The sequence below is a fragment of the Conger conger genome, chromosome 8 (genome assembly GCF_963514075.1).
Source record: "Conger conger chromosome 8, fConCon1.1, whole genome shotgun sequence".
NCBI classification, from domain to species: Eukaryota; Metazoa; Chordata; class Actinopteri; order Anguilliformes; family Congridae; genus Conger; species Conger conger.
Genome location: NC_083767.1, coordinates 21,130,543 through 21,147,122, shown reverse-complemented (window position 1 = coordinate 21,147,122; position 16,580 = coordinate 21,130,543). Strand labels below are relative to the sequence as shown.

The 16,580-nt window shown below is 40.8% G+C and overlaps 1 protein-coding gene across 1 annotated transcript in view; it reads right to left on the bottom strand.

Moving 5' to 3' along the window:
• Nucleotides 1–16,237, bottom strand: part of LOC133135837 (gamma-aminobutyric acid receptor subunit alpha-2-like) — a 161,923-nt gene extending 145,686 nt beyond the window's left edge. Inside the window, exons 1-2 of the mRNA XM_061253131.1 lie at nucleotides 16,103–16,237; nucleotides 15,472–15,557 (exon numbers count right to left, since the gene is read on the bottom strand). Of these exons, the coding sequence (XP_061109115.1) occupies nucleotides 15,472–15,542 (71 nt within the window). The 5' untranslated portion in view covers nucleotides 15,543–15,557; nucleotides 16,103–16,237. The remainder of the gene's footprint in view (nucleotides 1–15,471; nucleotides 15,558–16,102) is intronic.
• Nucleotides 16,238–16,580: the final 343 nt, after the last annotated feature.

Sequence of the window (16,580 nt, the reverse complement as noted above, 5' to 3'; positions counted from 1 at the left end):
TACACATTTTGTTTGAACATATATTTTTGGTTTATGTGTAATATTTTTCTGTGGGGTGATACAGATGAAATTAATAAAAAAAATGTTTATCTTTTACATCACCCCAGCATTTGCCAGAACAGAATAACGAAGCGCAATCAATGAAATGGATGGAAAATACAAGATTAGTTAAGTGCAGAGTAAATATGAGTCACACACATTAATGCTAATTCTTCCGCCATTTGAGAAGCCTGACCTAAATATACATCTCAAAATGAATCATATCCATAAAATCACATTGTGCATACAATTATGATGGGTCAGGCATAAAGCGAATATCAGCCACATCTAGTACCACAGGCAGGGACTGACACAACCAACTTTGTGTTACAGGCACAACTGTGCCATAAATCTTCCACTCTCAAGTGTCCCTGGCTGTGTCACCAGTTAAGCCAGAGAGTAACAGTAGAATGAGTTGCAATATAGAGGCTAAATTGTTCTGCACTTAAGGTCTGCATAACTTATGCAGACTGTGGCACTGTTTTGTACTATACAATAGGTGCCTTTGGGAATGTTTCTTACAATTACTTGGGATTGCGTGGGTCTTTGTATAAGTTGTGGAACAATGGGGGAGGGGGATTTATTACTTTGCTGTACATCAATGATATAATAGCATTGTCGTCAAGAAATATCGTTAACAATGATAAAGAGTAGTTTTACAGACATTTTTGTTTTGTACAGTGGACAGGTTGCATATTTAGCACTGACGCTGATTCCATGTTGTGAGATTTCTTGCTACAATCCATTTCTGTCCATCTTAATATAAATGGTGTGTTTGTGTGTGTGCAGAGCAGGCATTAATGCAGAATTCTGCCTTTTTCATACAGAGCCAAAACACTGGAAAATAAATATAATGCATTCTATAAACACAGATATTCGAGGTCTTACAGTAATTGTTAGGGGTGCCAATAATTTTCTACGTTTTTTCAGAAAAAATGTAATTACTTTATAAAAAAGCATTTTAGCTAATGAAGTTTGCAATGGTGTATAGTTTTTGTTAGGTTTACATAAAGTAACACAAATTTGCAAACATGTGTAAACAAATTGTAACCTTTTTAGTATGCATGCTGGGACCATTACAGAATGGCAAAAACATTGAAACGTTATGCATAAAAATGTATACCTAAGTCTAAATAGAAGACTCTGCCTTTGGATGCCATGGAAGAAATCGCTCGTCTGATTGAATATTTCCAAGGAAGACAGTGAAAATTCCCTTGAATCCTATATTTTATATTGGCGAGCATCTAAATACATTTTCAAAATATTATTATTCAGTAAGCTAATAAATAAACCGCAGGCCTGCTTTTAAAAAATAAATGGCATGTGAAAACTATTGCACTGTAAGGACAATAGTAAAAAGTAGTTTAGTTTATGGAATTAAAAATTTGGTCACACTTTGTTGCTTATAAAAGCTTCATGACTGATGTATGTAAAGCCTTCCTCAGCTTCATAAACCATGTGTAAGCAAATGTCATACTTCATAAAGGAAGACACACCTTCTCATGCAATATGTTATACCAAATGTGACATAACCAAGAATGTTTTACATGTAATGACATTTACCCCAAAACGAAAGTTATAATGTTGAACTTCCCTTTGAAAAACAGGAAATATTAATATACTGTTTGGCCATGTACAACGTGGCCAAAAGTCAACATGGTGGATTGACATTTTTCCTTTCTGTTCCTAAAGATTTCAGCAACTAGTCGAATTTAATGAAACTGCAAATGCAACTACTTTCATTTTATTTAATGTCAGACCCCGGTCACTAGGTGGCAGTGGACAGCAATTGGCAGTAGCCAGGCAATCAACATTCTGTGTTCTCTCATGATTTTGAATGAGAGAGGCTGGGTGCATCCCATTAGTCGGAAAATGCACACTCCGCTACCACCATCCGCCACTCCAACTGATCCCCAGTCACTCCCCTGTCTGCGTGCTTCACTATTCTGGTGGTTTAAAAATTTTCCGGTTTCCCACGATTCCTTCTGTCTCACTGTTCTTACTTCATGCTTTCTCTCCATTTCATGTTTGTAGATAGCAGGAATATACTAATCCCAACTAACATAGAATTTTTACAGTACTAATTATATTAACACACTAATATGTTCGTCTAACTAACAAACTAACATTCACTAGTTTTGGGTATTTGTAATTTAACCACGTAACTAACTTAGTTTAAATTCTGTTCTGTAACTCCGCCTCCCTATTCTATCACTGATTACTTGCTTAGTTTCAGCAATGTGTTTGCACCTGTCTCTCGCTATCACTACAGGTCCTAACTCTATGCAATTGTCTACTCCCTAGTCTGGAGCCATTTGTATTAGGTATGTCTTTGTGAATCCAGTCCGCGTTTTCGTTTCCCCCTCGTTACTGTATTATTGCCCATTCGTGTTTCTCACCTGATGTTTATTTGTTAGACCGCCCCCCCATGCCCCGCCTAGGTTGTCTCATTCCCCTGTTCATTTATACCTGTCCTTCTCAGCTGCACCTTGCTAGTTTGTCTTGTCCTGTTTTTGAGTCCCAAGCCCTTGAATTCCTTCCGCTTTGTTCTAGCCTCCTGGTTCCCGAGGCTTTGCCCTTGTGGCATTCTGTCCTGGTTTTTCTTGTTGGTCTTTGTTTTCTGGATTTCTTGTTTATAGGCCCGGACACACCAAACCGACGGTCGGCCGTCGGACGTCGGACGTCGGTGGCGCCCTGTCGGCCGAGTCTTTCCGGTGTGTCCCGCACGCCGACACTCCGTCGGCGTGTTTTGGAGGGCTCCGACGCCGATTCAACATGTTGAAGCCCCCGGAGCCGTCAATGAGAGAGAGCTCTCTGATTGGCTGTCCAGCTAGCGAATCAGTGCACGAGAAGAGAAACGGAAGCGACGAAAGCAAGCAAACGAGGAAGTCAAGAGGACACAGACAAAAAGGTTCCAAAGTTACTATCACTACCAGACATAATTTTCGATTAGTATTACTAAATAGCGAGAGAACAAGGAAATTGCTGCAAACTGTTTGTTGTGAGCGAGACAATGGCTGCTTCTAGGTCCAACGCAATGCAAACGCATTCCTCGGTCTTCCGGTTTCCATTTTTTGAAAGACAAATACAGACTACTGCCACCTGCTGGTGAGGAGAGTTATTACCTCTCACGCAGGCGCAGAACGTACGTGCAACTCGGCCGTCGGCGGACCGTCGTTGCGGTGTGTTCGGCACAGCCAACATTAACAACGCATATCGACGCGAGGCGATCTTTGTCAGCGCTCCGCGGCCGACCGTCGGTTTGGTGTGTCCGGGCCTTAACCGTGATCCCAAGGCGCCCGGCGCCTTATGACCCCTGCCTGCTCTTTTGTCTCTTCTCTTTGGATCACACCTTGTTTGGACTGACCTCCCGGTTTTAGAACTTTGCCCCTTTATCTGCCTTTATTAAACCTGTCATTTTTTCAAAATCCCAGTGCTATTGGTTCCTCTGCACCTCCCGGCGTGACAGCTATGCCAGTTATAGCCTACTTTTATGTACAGTATTACAAATGGAGACTTTAGCAAAGACTGTTAAATGTAATAGAAAATGTGCTGTCCTTTCATTGTTTTTTTTTTGACTGTGTTAACGCATCTTCAGGCTACCCATTCTTGATAGTACACAACCAATAGCCTAAATTGTACCAAATATTTTGAGCAAAAATATAATAATGATTAAACGTAATCATGGTCAGTAGGGGTAAGCGAGTACTGCATTATCTGTATCTGTTAAACCAACTATGTATATTATCTGAATCTGTATCCGTACTCATAAGTGGGCATGACTTGACCCTGAAGTGGGTGGGGTTTAACCTGTTTTAAAGCTGTTTAATGAGTCCCAACGCCTTGTATGGTCACTTACGAGTTTCACCTTTACAAAGAATTGTCTGTAATTTCTGTAGTCCATCCAGGGGCCATGCTATTCAAAATAAAAATGACAAAAATTGCAAAAAAATGAAAGGAAGGTCAGGCCAAAACAGTCAGCTCCAGAATTACTGGCACTCTTTATAAAAAAAGAAGAAAAAATGCTGCATAGAGTAAACACAATTAATAATCGCATGCTCAGTAATTTTCTTTATTAAATGTATTAGACTCCAATCTTTTCTTTTAATGTGCAAATGGCCTTCGAGCTCATGCGCCTGGTTCCTTTTCTTTTTAACTAACAAATGCAACTTACATCAACTGCCTTTTCATCATCATAAGACCATACCCCTTTCACCCATTTTATCAATTGGGCTTGTTCTGAGATCTTAATTCACTTTCATCTAATATTATCAGGTTTATCAAGATAGATATAGGCTAATGTATTATCGGGAGCTAGCGAAATGACAACATGACAACATGAGTTGTTTGAAACACGTTATAACCTAAAGTACAGTAGGCTACTACGACTTTCGCTATTGCAGAATGCCAGGACATAGCCTGCCTGGTAAACGCCCACAAAAGAAAGAAAAACATGTCAATGTAGTACTTGGAGTAAAGTGATAGGTCCAATTGACTTCCATGATTAAACAAATACTTGCCTGATGTCTGTTATCCCTGTGTAGATGTTACAATTCCATAATGTCCTCAGGCCAGGCTTGTTTTAAGATCCTAGTGATTAATTTCAAGAAATGTCTGGGCCGCTGTGTTGACAGTCATTTCTGCCAGGTGAATTGCAACCATTTTCTTTTCTTCAAATTTACAGGAATTGCAGAGATGGTTTCTAAAACCGCAGTGGAGACAGAATCCATTAAAAGAGATCAGGAGCTGAAGTGTTTTTCTTTTTTTTTATAATGCAGAAGGGAAAGTACGAAAGAGGGAGAGACAGCAAGCCAAAGACATGGCAAATGGCTTGCCAGCGTTGCTTGCGTTAAAAGACTAATTATGTTCTACATCAGAAATCAGATTAGTCAACCGAAATGTCTACTTTCAGTCTATTATGCTGAAAAAAGTTGAAGGGACACACTGTGTAGCTAATTGTAAAATCAAGTTTTCCTAAACACTGTGCAATGTATTCAGGATGTTTTGGCAATGTTGTACAGGAACCCTCCCCTCATTTAGATCAGCACTATGGCGCTAATTTCAAATGGTAAAGTTGGCTATTTAATAACACTGAACCTATTCGAATCACACCTAATGGACGGGTTAACAGTCTCATCTGTCATACTTCGATGGGGTTAGGGAGCTTGTCCAGAGACAAATTTTGTGCATCGATGGAATTGGAACTAGGCTAGGCTATACAGCCACTGGTCTCGACTGCCATCTCAGGCTTCCCGCCAGCCTTGCATGGCTATCAGCTAGACACAAATGAGCTCACGAAATACCCACGGTAGAAAAAATAGCCTATTTGCAGCCCAGGAATGTCACTTTGCTGTTGACAGAATAGCCAAGTTTAAGTCACAGCGAACAACACGCTGATGCATTCCACCATACAAGTTTTCAATACAGCCTTATTCCTACACGGGATCATGAAACCGGGTAACCGATAAGAAGTTTCAAGTTTTAATGACATTGGCTGTATGTTTGGGATTGTTGTCCTGCTGCAGAATAAATTTGGGGCCAATCAGATGCCTCTCTGATGGTATTGCATGATGGATAAGTATCTGCCTGTACTTCTCAGCATTGAGGAGACCATTAATTCTGACCAAATCCCCAACTCCTTTTGCAGAAAAGCAGCCCCAAACTTGCAAGGAACCTCCACCATGCTTCACTGTTGCCTGCAGACACTCATTCTTGTACCATTCTCCAGCCCTTCGGCGAACAAACTGCCTTCTGCTACAGCCAAATATTTCACATTTTTACTCATCAGTCCAGAGAACCTGCTGCCATTTTTCTGCACCCCAGTTCCTGTGTTTTCATGCTTGGCCTTGTTTCCACGTCGGAGGTATGGCTCCGCTTATGACCAGACTTCTCCGCACAGTAGATGGGTATACCTGTGTCCCACTGGTTTCTGCCAATTCTGAGCTGATTGCACTCCTGGACATCTTCCGATTGCAAAGGGAAGTAAGCATCCCCTGGAGCAATGCAGCGTTAAGGGCCTTGCTCAAGGGCCCAAAGGCTGTGTGAATCTTATTGTGGCTACACCATGGATTGAATCACCGACCTTGCATGTCCCAGTCATGTACCTTAACCACTACGTTACAGGCCACCCTGTTTCTCTTTCAGTGAATGATTCTGCTTCAACCTACATATTAAATTGATGATCCTTAGCTCCTGTTTGGTATAATTGGTTCATCACACACCTGACTATATGCCTACAAAATCCCTGATTCTGTGTACCTAGAAGAATTGATGCTGGTTTGAAGGCAAAGGGTGGTCACACCAAATATTGATTTAGATTTTTCTTCTGTTCACTCACTTTGCATTTTGTTAATTGATAAAAAGAAACTATTAACATTTCTATTTTTGAAAGGATTCTTACTTTACAGCTTTTTTTCACACCTGCCTAAAATGTTTGCACAGTACTGTATATCTTCATTCATTCATTATCCTAACCTGCTTATCCTGAACAGCGGCGCAGGGGGGCTGGAGCCTATCCCAGCATACATTGGGCGAAAGGCAGGAATACACACAACCCAGGACTTCCTTGCTGTGAGGCGGCAGTGCTACCCACTGCACCATCCGTGCCATATATATATATAATTTTATTTTATGATAATTATAACCTTCAAAAATGACCACTCATCACACATATTTGGCCTTGTGCTGGCTATGTCCACTAGAAGGCCTGAAATTACTCTTGCCAAAATCACCATTAACAAGTGTGGTTTCCCAATTTAACAAGATTTATTAACAAAACATTGAAATGTAAGAGTCAAAAACATGAACAGCTGGTTATATAACTAAGATATGATACTCAACCGCATACGATGCAACTGCAACTTACAGTAATAGGTTTAACCACCAACCGAGATTTATCGCTACTCACATCACATATTCGTTTTATTTTCTTTGGTTTAACCACAGAAGATGTAGGATCTAAGGATCGCTTGCTGGTAGACTCCACCATTTGCAATGGGCAAGGTTTATGCTCATACATATTTCAGAATAAGCCCACTCCCCGCCACGCCATTGGATGTGGCAATTATAACCAATTTTCAACCAATGAGCATGAATTATTGTACAGCTGTATAATGTTTTGTAAAGAGTGTCAGTCCGTCAACTGTATATTTTGAAACCTGAATTTAAGCACAGTAAACACAGGCAGAGGGTGAGTCAAGATGTCAGTGAACCATTTTCAATGATAGGAAGGGATTTACAATGGTAATTTAACAATGTTTTAACATAGACATCTTTTAACATAGACATCTGTCATCTTTAAAAAGATGACAAATCCGAATTTCAGCTTTTATTTCCTGGTATTTTTATTGAGATTTGTTCAACAACTTGGAACTTATCACCTTTTGTATCAGAACACCAATGTTTAGAAGTATTGGAACTGACTGACAGACGTTTCTTGTTTCCCACATGTGTCCTGTTAGATTGATTGGTTAAACAATAAATAGTTCTGAATGTCTACTCTTGGTTTTAGCCTTGGGTTTGCCTGTGAAGACTGCATTTGTGCTAGAGAAAATAATAAACGTCAAAATTTTCATTAAATGTCCTTAAGAGACATCAATCTTTCCGATAAAGTGGGTTTTAAGCCCACAATGATAAGTTATAATTGTGTTAATGATGTTGGAAACTTCATCTTATTATGGTACTGCTGTGAGGCTGTAAACAATCCGAAAGCAGACTGTTCCAATTGATTGTTTTTCACCAAATCTCCATTTGAAAAATCTTGTAAACAAAGAAATAATACATTACGATGGATGCATGCTGCACTTTATTGAACATGTAGCCTAATTGCCTTTTTAATGATATTTCCCAAAATAATATCAGCTGGCAAACAATTAGGGGCTAAATGGGTAGGAGCCAGTATTACGGAATGGGACGAAATATCATCGTAAATTTTGCGATACAAAAATGCAACTAGTTATGCAAATAGTTATGTAAGCTATGCAAAGCCATAATCCGATACACCATGTCCAACACCACAAATATTGTCTCTACCCCCATCAAGTGTGCGATCAAAAGAGATAACTAAATATCGAACAAAAAGTTAGGAAATTTGTGTTTGGTAGATTATTTCTCTGTTGAATACTGCTTCTTGGCAATACTTTTTATACCACTGGAAAGCCTGTTTATTTCCCTTTTAAATGGTGCCCCATTTGTAAGGAGCATGCATTTGTGGGATGAGCAGCACAGCTGAGTATGTGGATAGCGCTCAGGTAAAATTTGCCAAATCTTCTCTGCCAATGCCAAACAGCTTATTCTGCTGTTGCTATTGACTCTTGTTTGGTGTTGTTTGGTGGATTGGATGATTGAAGTCTATCAGTATCAAGGAAGAAACAAGACATATTGGCAATTTTACAATTTATTCATTGAACAAACAGTCAGGGGCCTCAGTAGCGTGTGGAAGAACCATACACAGCCACAACAGCCTGGCACCTCCTCCTCATGTTGGTCACCAGCCTGGTCACACAATGCTGTGGGATGGCATTCCACTCCTCAACCAGGATTAGTCAGCCAATGTGGTTGTGTTGGTCACTCTAGCATGAACAGCACGCCCCAGCTGATCCCACAAGTGTTCAATTGGGTTGAAGTCAGGACTGTTGGCAGGCCATTCCATTCTCTCTACTCCCAAATTCTGAAGGTAGTCTCTGATAAACCCTGCTCTGTGGGGCGAGTGTTGTCATCTTGGAGGATGGAGTTTGGTCCCAGACTGTGGAGATATGGGATTGCCACTGGTTGCAGAATCTGATCTTGATATCTCTCTGCATTGAGATTGCCTCCAATGATGACAAGCCTAATTTTTCCAGTGATGGCGATGCCGCACCACACCATCACACTGCCACCACCGAAAGGTGTTACAGTTTTGGCATTGGAAGAGAAGATTTGGCTAATTTAATGAGCGCAACCCACATACTCAGCTGCGCTGCTCATCACACAAATGCATGTTCCTTACAAATGGGGCATCATTTAAAAGGGAAATAAACAGGCTTTCCAACGGTATAAAATGTATTGCCAAGAAGCATTGGTACAACAGAGAAATAATCTACCAAACACAAATTTCTGAACTTTTTGTTTGATGTTTAAATCCATTGGCAAGTACATGGCTCACGACCTAAGGCCATTTTCTGTTGTGGAGAACAAAGGATTTCAGAAAATGATCAACACACTGGAGCCCAAATATAATATGCCATCCCGTGCACACTTTTTGTGCAATGTCATACCCGATCTCTACAAAGAAACAAAGCAAAATGTGACAGAGACTCTGAAGAATGCCGACTGCATCTCCTTCACCATTAACACCATTACTGTTGTTACCAACAACAAATGTAATATGGACATTGCGGTGAGTGAAAGCGGTCTCCGACCCCATATCAAGTGTTTAGCGTACACTCTAAATCTAGCTACCCAGCGAGGCTTGCAGGTAACCCGTGTAGGTTGCCTCCTTGCCAATCGCCGTTGGTGTGTGAGTGTGTGTATGAATAGGTGAATGAGAAGCATCAATTGTACAGTGCTTTGGATAAAGGTGCTATATAAATGCCAACCATTTACCATTGTAATAGAAATAGTTTTTTTACTTCAATTTTTTCAGACCAGTGCCACTGAGAAGGAAAGAGATGAAAGGGGAGCAAGTGCTTCAACACAAGGAGAAGCAGAGCTGGACCTGGCAGAGACAGCATAGGGAGCAGGGCTGATGCAGGACTTGACATAATCAAAGAGCAATGATGGCAAATCTCCTCCACCCAAGAAAACAGCGCTGGAGGATCTCCTTGGAGACTTGTTCACTGCTGTTGAGCCACTGCAGTCCAACAGAGGGTTGTAAGAGAGATGCTCTCGGACAGGAGTGTGGCCCCTATCCCAGCAGCAGTCCACTCATTTGGTGGAAAGAGAATGCATATGCTTATCCCACGCGTGCCTCTCTAGTCAAGGCCTACCTCTGCATTCCAGCAACCTCAGTCCCCAGTGAGCGTGTCTTTTCAAATGCAGGATACATTGTTAGTGCTCAAAGATCACAGCTACTACCAGAAAATGTTGATATATTGATTTTCCTTCCGAAAAACATTTCCATATCCTAGGCCAGGCTAGAGATGGAAATAGTGAAGGAAAGCAGTGTCCCTGTTCATGTTAATCTGTTTAGAATTGTCCAGCCAAACTTTTAGCTTGCACTGTAACAAGCCATTGGAAAAACATTGTCCTGAACACTTCATTTTATTTTAAGGAATAAATAAGTATTATTGTTTACTCAGTCACACCTTTTCATCTTGTTTTATTTATGATATCGTAACGTGACTATCGTATTGTGAACCCTGTATCAAGAAGTGCATCGTATCGTGAGCTGAGTGTATCGTCCCATCCCTAGTCAATATATAGGAGTTATTATGGTGATGAATAAGGCCAAACTACGGCAGCAATTCAACATACACTATAATTGTGCTCAAAGACGGTGCCATCAGCAGAGCCATTCAGCCAAATTCATGCCACTTCTTCCTGACGATTTCCCACTCTCACTGTGGGCTGGAGCAGGACACTGCCATCTTCCTGGAGATGTTACACCACAGTTCTTCTTTGTTTTGTTGGACACTGTAGTCCTAAAACAGGAAAATAATGTTTCTTTATTCAGCGCCACCTCCTCTAACAATATCTCCATTTTGTTTGCTGTGAAGCGGGGACCGCTTCCTTCTTTGTTTTTATTCTGCCATAACTTATGTTGTTTTCATGTTGGTGCGTTTTGCATGTTGGTGCGTAGTGAATTACACCAGTAATGGGGTAAATCAACCCTGTTTGCAAAGTCATTTAAGGCACTAAGATATTAAAATATGCAATATCCAAATACGGCGTATTGCCAGGTGCATAGCGGGTTTTGTGATTGTGATACCACAATCTGAGGTGCCGTCTTCCACCCATTTGGCAAAAATTATAGAAATGGTTGGATAATTCAGGTTGTTTTGAATTCTATGAATATGTTCCCTCCAGTCATGATGAATGCAATATTTTTAAGTGTTACTGCAGTGTTTTGTTCACAAAGAGCACCACTTTCTCTCATAACGCAGTCAAGCAGTCACTGCATGGACTGAATAATCGATCCTGCAGCCATCGATGTTAACCAATTCAGCACCATTGCTATGGACAGGGCCAAGTATCATTGCACATAGAAGTTATCCCTTAAGCAACCTCCTACGGGATAGTTCCGGAAACATGCCTAGAAATATAAACAACTTGAGTAAGGTATACCTTTCAAGTCTTCATAAAACGGTAAGAGACACAGTTATCGGGAAACGCTGCCCAGAGCCATTGCACAAGCATTGGGGATGGCTTGTACAACAACTTGGAATGTCCTGAAAAAGAAAGAAACTGCTGGCGTACTGAGCAACAGACATTGAACACGTCGACCAATGAAAATAACAGCAGTTGATGACAGAAACATTGTGAGAGCTGTGAAAAAAAAAAATATATATCACTCATGACAAACAATCTCCACAGGGCAGGGGTGAAGGTATCTCAATCAACCGTTTGAATAAATCTTGGAGCAGCAATATAGCAATATATATATGCAAACCACTCAGCATTAGTAAGAATGGGATGGCAAGATTATATAGAAGTACAGAAGTACAGAGATGAGCCACAAAAGTTCTGCAACAAGGTTTTATGAACTGATGAGACCAAGATCAACCTCTACCAAAGTGATGGAAAGGTCAAACTGTGGAGAAAGAAGGGATCTGCTCATGATCCAAAACATACAAGCTTATCAGTGAAGCATGGTGGATGGGCTTGGGCCTGCCTGGCTGCTTCTGGAGTGGGCTCACTAATCTTTATTGATGATGTAACTCATGATGGTAGCAGCAGGATGAATTCTGAAGTCTACAAAAACATTGTTTGCTAACTCAGACAAATTAGTCCAAACTAATTGGGAGGAACTTAATCATGCACCAAGACAATGCCCCAAAATGCACTGCCAACACAAAGGACTTAATTTGGGGGGAAAAGTGGAAGGTTTTAGACTGGCCAAGTCAATCACCAGACCTTAACCCAATTGAGCATGCATTTCACCACCTGAAGAGGAGATTGAGAAATCCCGAAACAAACAAGAACTGAAAAAGGCTGCAAAAAAGCCTGGAAAGGCATCAAAAAAGAAGAATGCAACAGTTTGGTGATGTCAGTGGGTGCCAGGCTTGATGCAGTCATTGCAAGCAAGGGATATGCTACCAAATATTAAGTGCTATTTATGTTTTCACTTCCTGATTGTTTCCCCACACCTGATTGTTATTTGCCTCTTTGTATAGAAACCCCTTTGTTAGGCTTGTTCGACGCCAGATTGCTATGTGTTTAGTCCATACCTTCCAGCATTTTCGGCTTGATATCTGTTATGACTTGTTTCGCCCCCAACCTCTGACTTTTGCTTATTCCATTCATCTGATTGATGCATAGCTTTTCAACCCTTTTCTGTACCTCAACTTTTGTTTTCGGTTTCTGTATTTGTCTGATTAGCCCATTTGTTTTGACCCTCTGCCTGTGACCACGACTATTCTCTGGATTGCCTTTGATACCCCCATTCACTGGAATTGCGACTTACTGCCTGAACTTTTGTTAACGAACTGCCTGATCCCGGTTGCATCTATTTGCTGGCTTTTGACCCTCGCTTGTTCAACCTGCAATAAGAAAATAAAGACTTTGTTTACTAAAGAACTAACGTTCTGGTCTCGCTTTTGGATCCCCTGTTCTGAGAGCCTGATAATGTACTTTAATTTACTTAAATACTCTCTTTTCCAATATTTTGCTCACCTAGAAATTGGATGGTCTGTTACCAAAGGTCCTATATTCTAAGTAGTTAAACACATCTAGGTGTAAATACCAGGAAATAAGATGCTGAACTCTTGTCTTATCAGAACCCCAACTGTATACAGTATATTGCAAAAACAAAGTTATTGGCCTCGCTGTTCCAATACTTTTTGAGAGACTGTATATACACTCACCGAGCACTTTATTAGGAACATTTTTACTTTATCACACCTACTTATGCATGCAATTATCTAATCAGCCAACTGTGTCGCAGCAGAGCAATGCATACAATCATGGAGGTATGGGTCAGGAGCTTCAGTTAATGTTCACATCAACTATCAGAATGGAATGATTGTTGGTGGCAGACAGGGTGGTTTGAATATCTCAGAAACTGCTGATCTACAGGGATTTTCACGCACACTAGTCTCTATAGTTTGCAAAGAATGATGCAAAAAAACAACAAAAAAAATCCAGTGAGCAGCAGTTTTGCAGACAGAAATGCCTTGTTAATGAGAGACATCAGAGGAAAATGGCCAGACTGGTCAAAGCTGACAGTAGCTGACAGTAACGCAAATAACCACACATTACAACAGTGGTATGCAGAAGAGCATCTCTGAAAACACAATGCATCATAACTCTAAGTGGATAGGCTACAGCAGTAGAAGTCTTAAAAATAAATACCTACTAAAGTGCTCGGTGAATGTAAATATAAATACAGTCAGTTCCGACTTTATTAGCTCAACCTGTACACCAGCTCATTAATGCAAATATCTAACCAGCCATTGTGGCAACAACTCATGTAGAAATAGATAAAAGCATGCATACATTGTCAAGAGATTCAGTTGTTGTTCAGACCAAACATCAGAATGGGGCAGAAATGTGCCGATATAATTGACTTTGACCGTGGAATGATTGTTGGCACCAGAAGGGGGTGGTTTGAGTATCGCAGAAACTGCTGATCTTTTGAACACAACAGTATCTAGAGTTTACAGAGAATGGTGCAAAACAAAAACATCTAGTGAGTGGCAGTTCTGTGGGTGAAAACACTTTGTTAATGAGAGTCAAAGGAGAATAGTCAGACTGGTTCAAGCTGATAGGAAGGTGACCGTACTCAAATAACCACATGTAACAACAGTCTAAAAACACTACACATTGAAACTTGACGTACTTGGGTTGCGGTAGCATGAGACCATACTTGGTTCTACTCTTGTGAGCTAAGAATGGCAAATTGAGGCCACAGTTGGCAATGGTTCACCGAAACTGGACAGCTGAAGTTGGAAGTTGTTGCCTGGCCTGACAAATTTCAATTTATGCCGAATCCTGCTTTGTGTCAACCGTTCAGGCTGGTGGTGGTGTCATGGCATGGGGAATGTTTTGCTGGCAGACATTAGGCCTCTTACTACAAATTCTGCATAATTTAAATGCCACAACCTGTGTCAGTATTGTTGCTGAGCATGTGCATCTGTTTACTGCCACAGCCATCTTCTGATAGCTAGTTCCAGCAGGATAACTCGCCATTTCACAAAGCACACATCATATGAAGCTGGTTCTAGGAACATGACAATGCGTTCAGTATACTCCAATGTCCTCCATAGTCACCAGATCTCAATCCAATAGAGCACATTTGGGACATGGTGGAGCAGCAGATTTGCAGCATGAATGTGCAGCCAACAAATCTGCAGCAACTGCATGATGCTATCATGTCAAGATGGACCAGAATATCTAAGGAATGTTTCCACCACCTTGTTAATTCTATGCCATACATAATTTAGGCTGTCAAAGGGAGTTTCTACCAGTATTAGAAAGGTGTAACCTAATGATGTGGTCACTGAGCACATAGGTGCATGTGCTATTTTAATGTCTTATCAAGCATAGATTTCAGTTTATCACTCTCAGAAATTTCCTCAAATCGGTTCCCAGAAAATGGAGAACAAGAGGAAATTTAAAACTTTCCTTCCCATGATAGGGCTGTGTGACATGATTTTTTAAAAATGACTTTATCACTGTCACATCTAAGAAGCCTATCTAAATAGCTGGAGCCTAAGTGAGTTATGTGCGTTTCAAAATCAAATCACGTCACAACAAATTAATTGTTTCAGCTGAGGACTGTAAATGCAAATAAATGAATAAATGACAACTCAAATTATGTATTCATTTAAAGTAACTATACGACTAAACAAACAAAAATGCTACATTTCCCACTTACGTCTCAGGTGACAGACAGGAGCTGGGTGACTAGCGATGGAAACCATTTAGTATGAACTGGTTATCCTGACATGCACATACTTAACCATGAACACCGTTTCCCCTTTCCAACTCTGTGAGATTGTATACGATCTCCACCTAGAGGAATCCAGTCCAAATCTCCGCATCGCTCGGTAATACCAACGGGCACATCCTACGCATATCCTCCTCTACAAAAGACTGCTGTGTTGTCTATTTGTTGTTCTTCCTGGCTCAGAACTAATTTAATGTAAACTCAATCGCTTTGAGTGACCGTTTAATGCAGTCCAGGGAGGAAGGAACTGAATCTGGCAGGAGAGGCCGTCTGTCGGTCGCGTGTATTCTCGTGGCATGCAGTTGCATATGCCATTAATTAAAAAATAATACAAGAATAACACTTACCTTGTCTGCCAAAACACCACCAAAGACAATGTGAAAAATGAGTAGCGAATACAGCGCTCCCTTTCCCTCATAGCTGATATTTACGCCTACACAAAAGAGAGAAGAAACATGGAGAGAATAAAACCAATGCACGATTAAAAAGAACAGAGAAGATGTTCTTTCTGCAAACTAATTTCCTAATATTCGACACCTGTTTCTAAATTTTCTTCCAGAATACAAGGTAAAAAAAAAAATCCACTACTGTGCAGAAGATAGCTGATCATAACATATTGATGTAGCTCTACATGTGTGGCACTGCTTAGTAAGAAAACACAATTAGCATAAATTAAAACGTATCACGTCCGTATTTGGCGATCATTTCTCCTGCCCCTCATGATCACGGATGATTCCATGAGAAAACTTTTCATGAAAAATCACATTCCGAACTGATGTTGTGGAAGCATACGTGCACATGTGTTCCTCCTTTTGGTATTGCCTCCCACTTGTTTGGGAATTTGTAAAATGTGTAGAAGAATTCAGGGATTGTACGGACTGCACCCACTACAGGCAGTGCCCAAGGAAATCTCGCATCAAAATGTGCTTGAAGAAACTGCCTTTGGTGCGTAGCGGGTATACAAAAGAGCAAGCCTACCTGGAAAGATGAATTTCTTTCCTTATCTTGGTCCAGAGAAATATGAATAAGAGGCGAAAGTTGTTCCCAAAAGCACGCTGCAGCAATAAGATTGTCTTCAGTGGGGTTTGGATAAGAACGAGGGAGCGCGCGAAGACGAGAGCGAGCCTGTATAAATTCCAAGCGCCGGGAAATCACACACGGACAGTTTTGGAACACTGTAGTGTCTTTCAATCGGCTCTTTCCACAGACACCCCGGGATTTTAGGTCATGTCTCCCACTCACACTCCGAATTATACGTTGCTCAAGCCAGCGAGACAAAACTACAAAGAAAAAAGGCAAAGACCTACACCGGGTCCTAAAGCTAGTGTAGTAGTATACACCAATCAACATAAATCACTTGAGAATTCCCCTATCTGGACTCAATGTAGGCTATTGTCCTCTTGTATTTGTAATTTGAAACAATAGACCGTCACTTGCTACCGTTCTATCAGCCGCA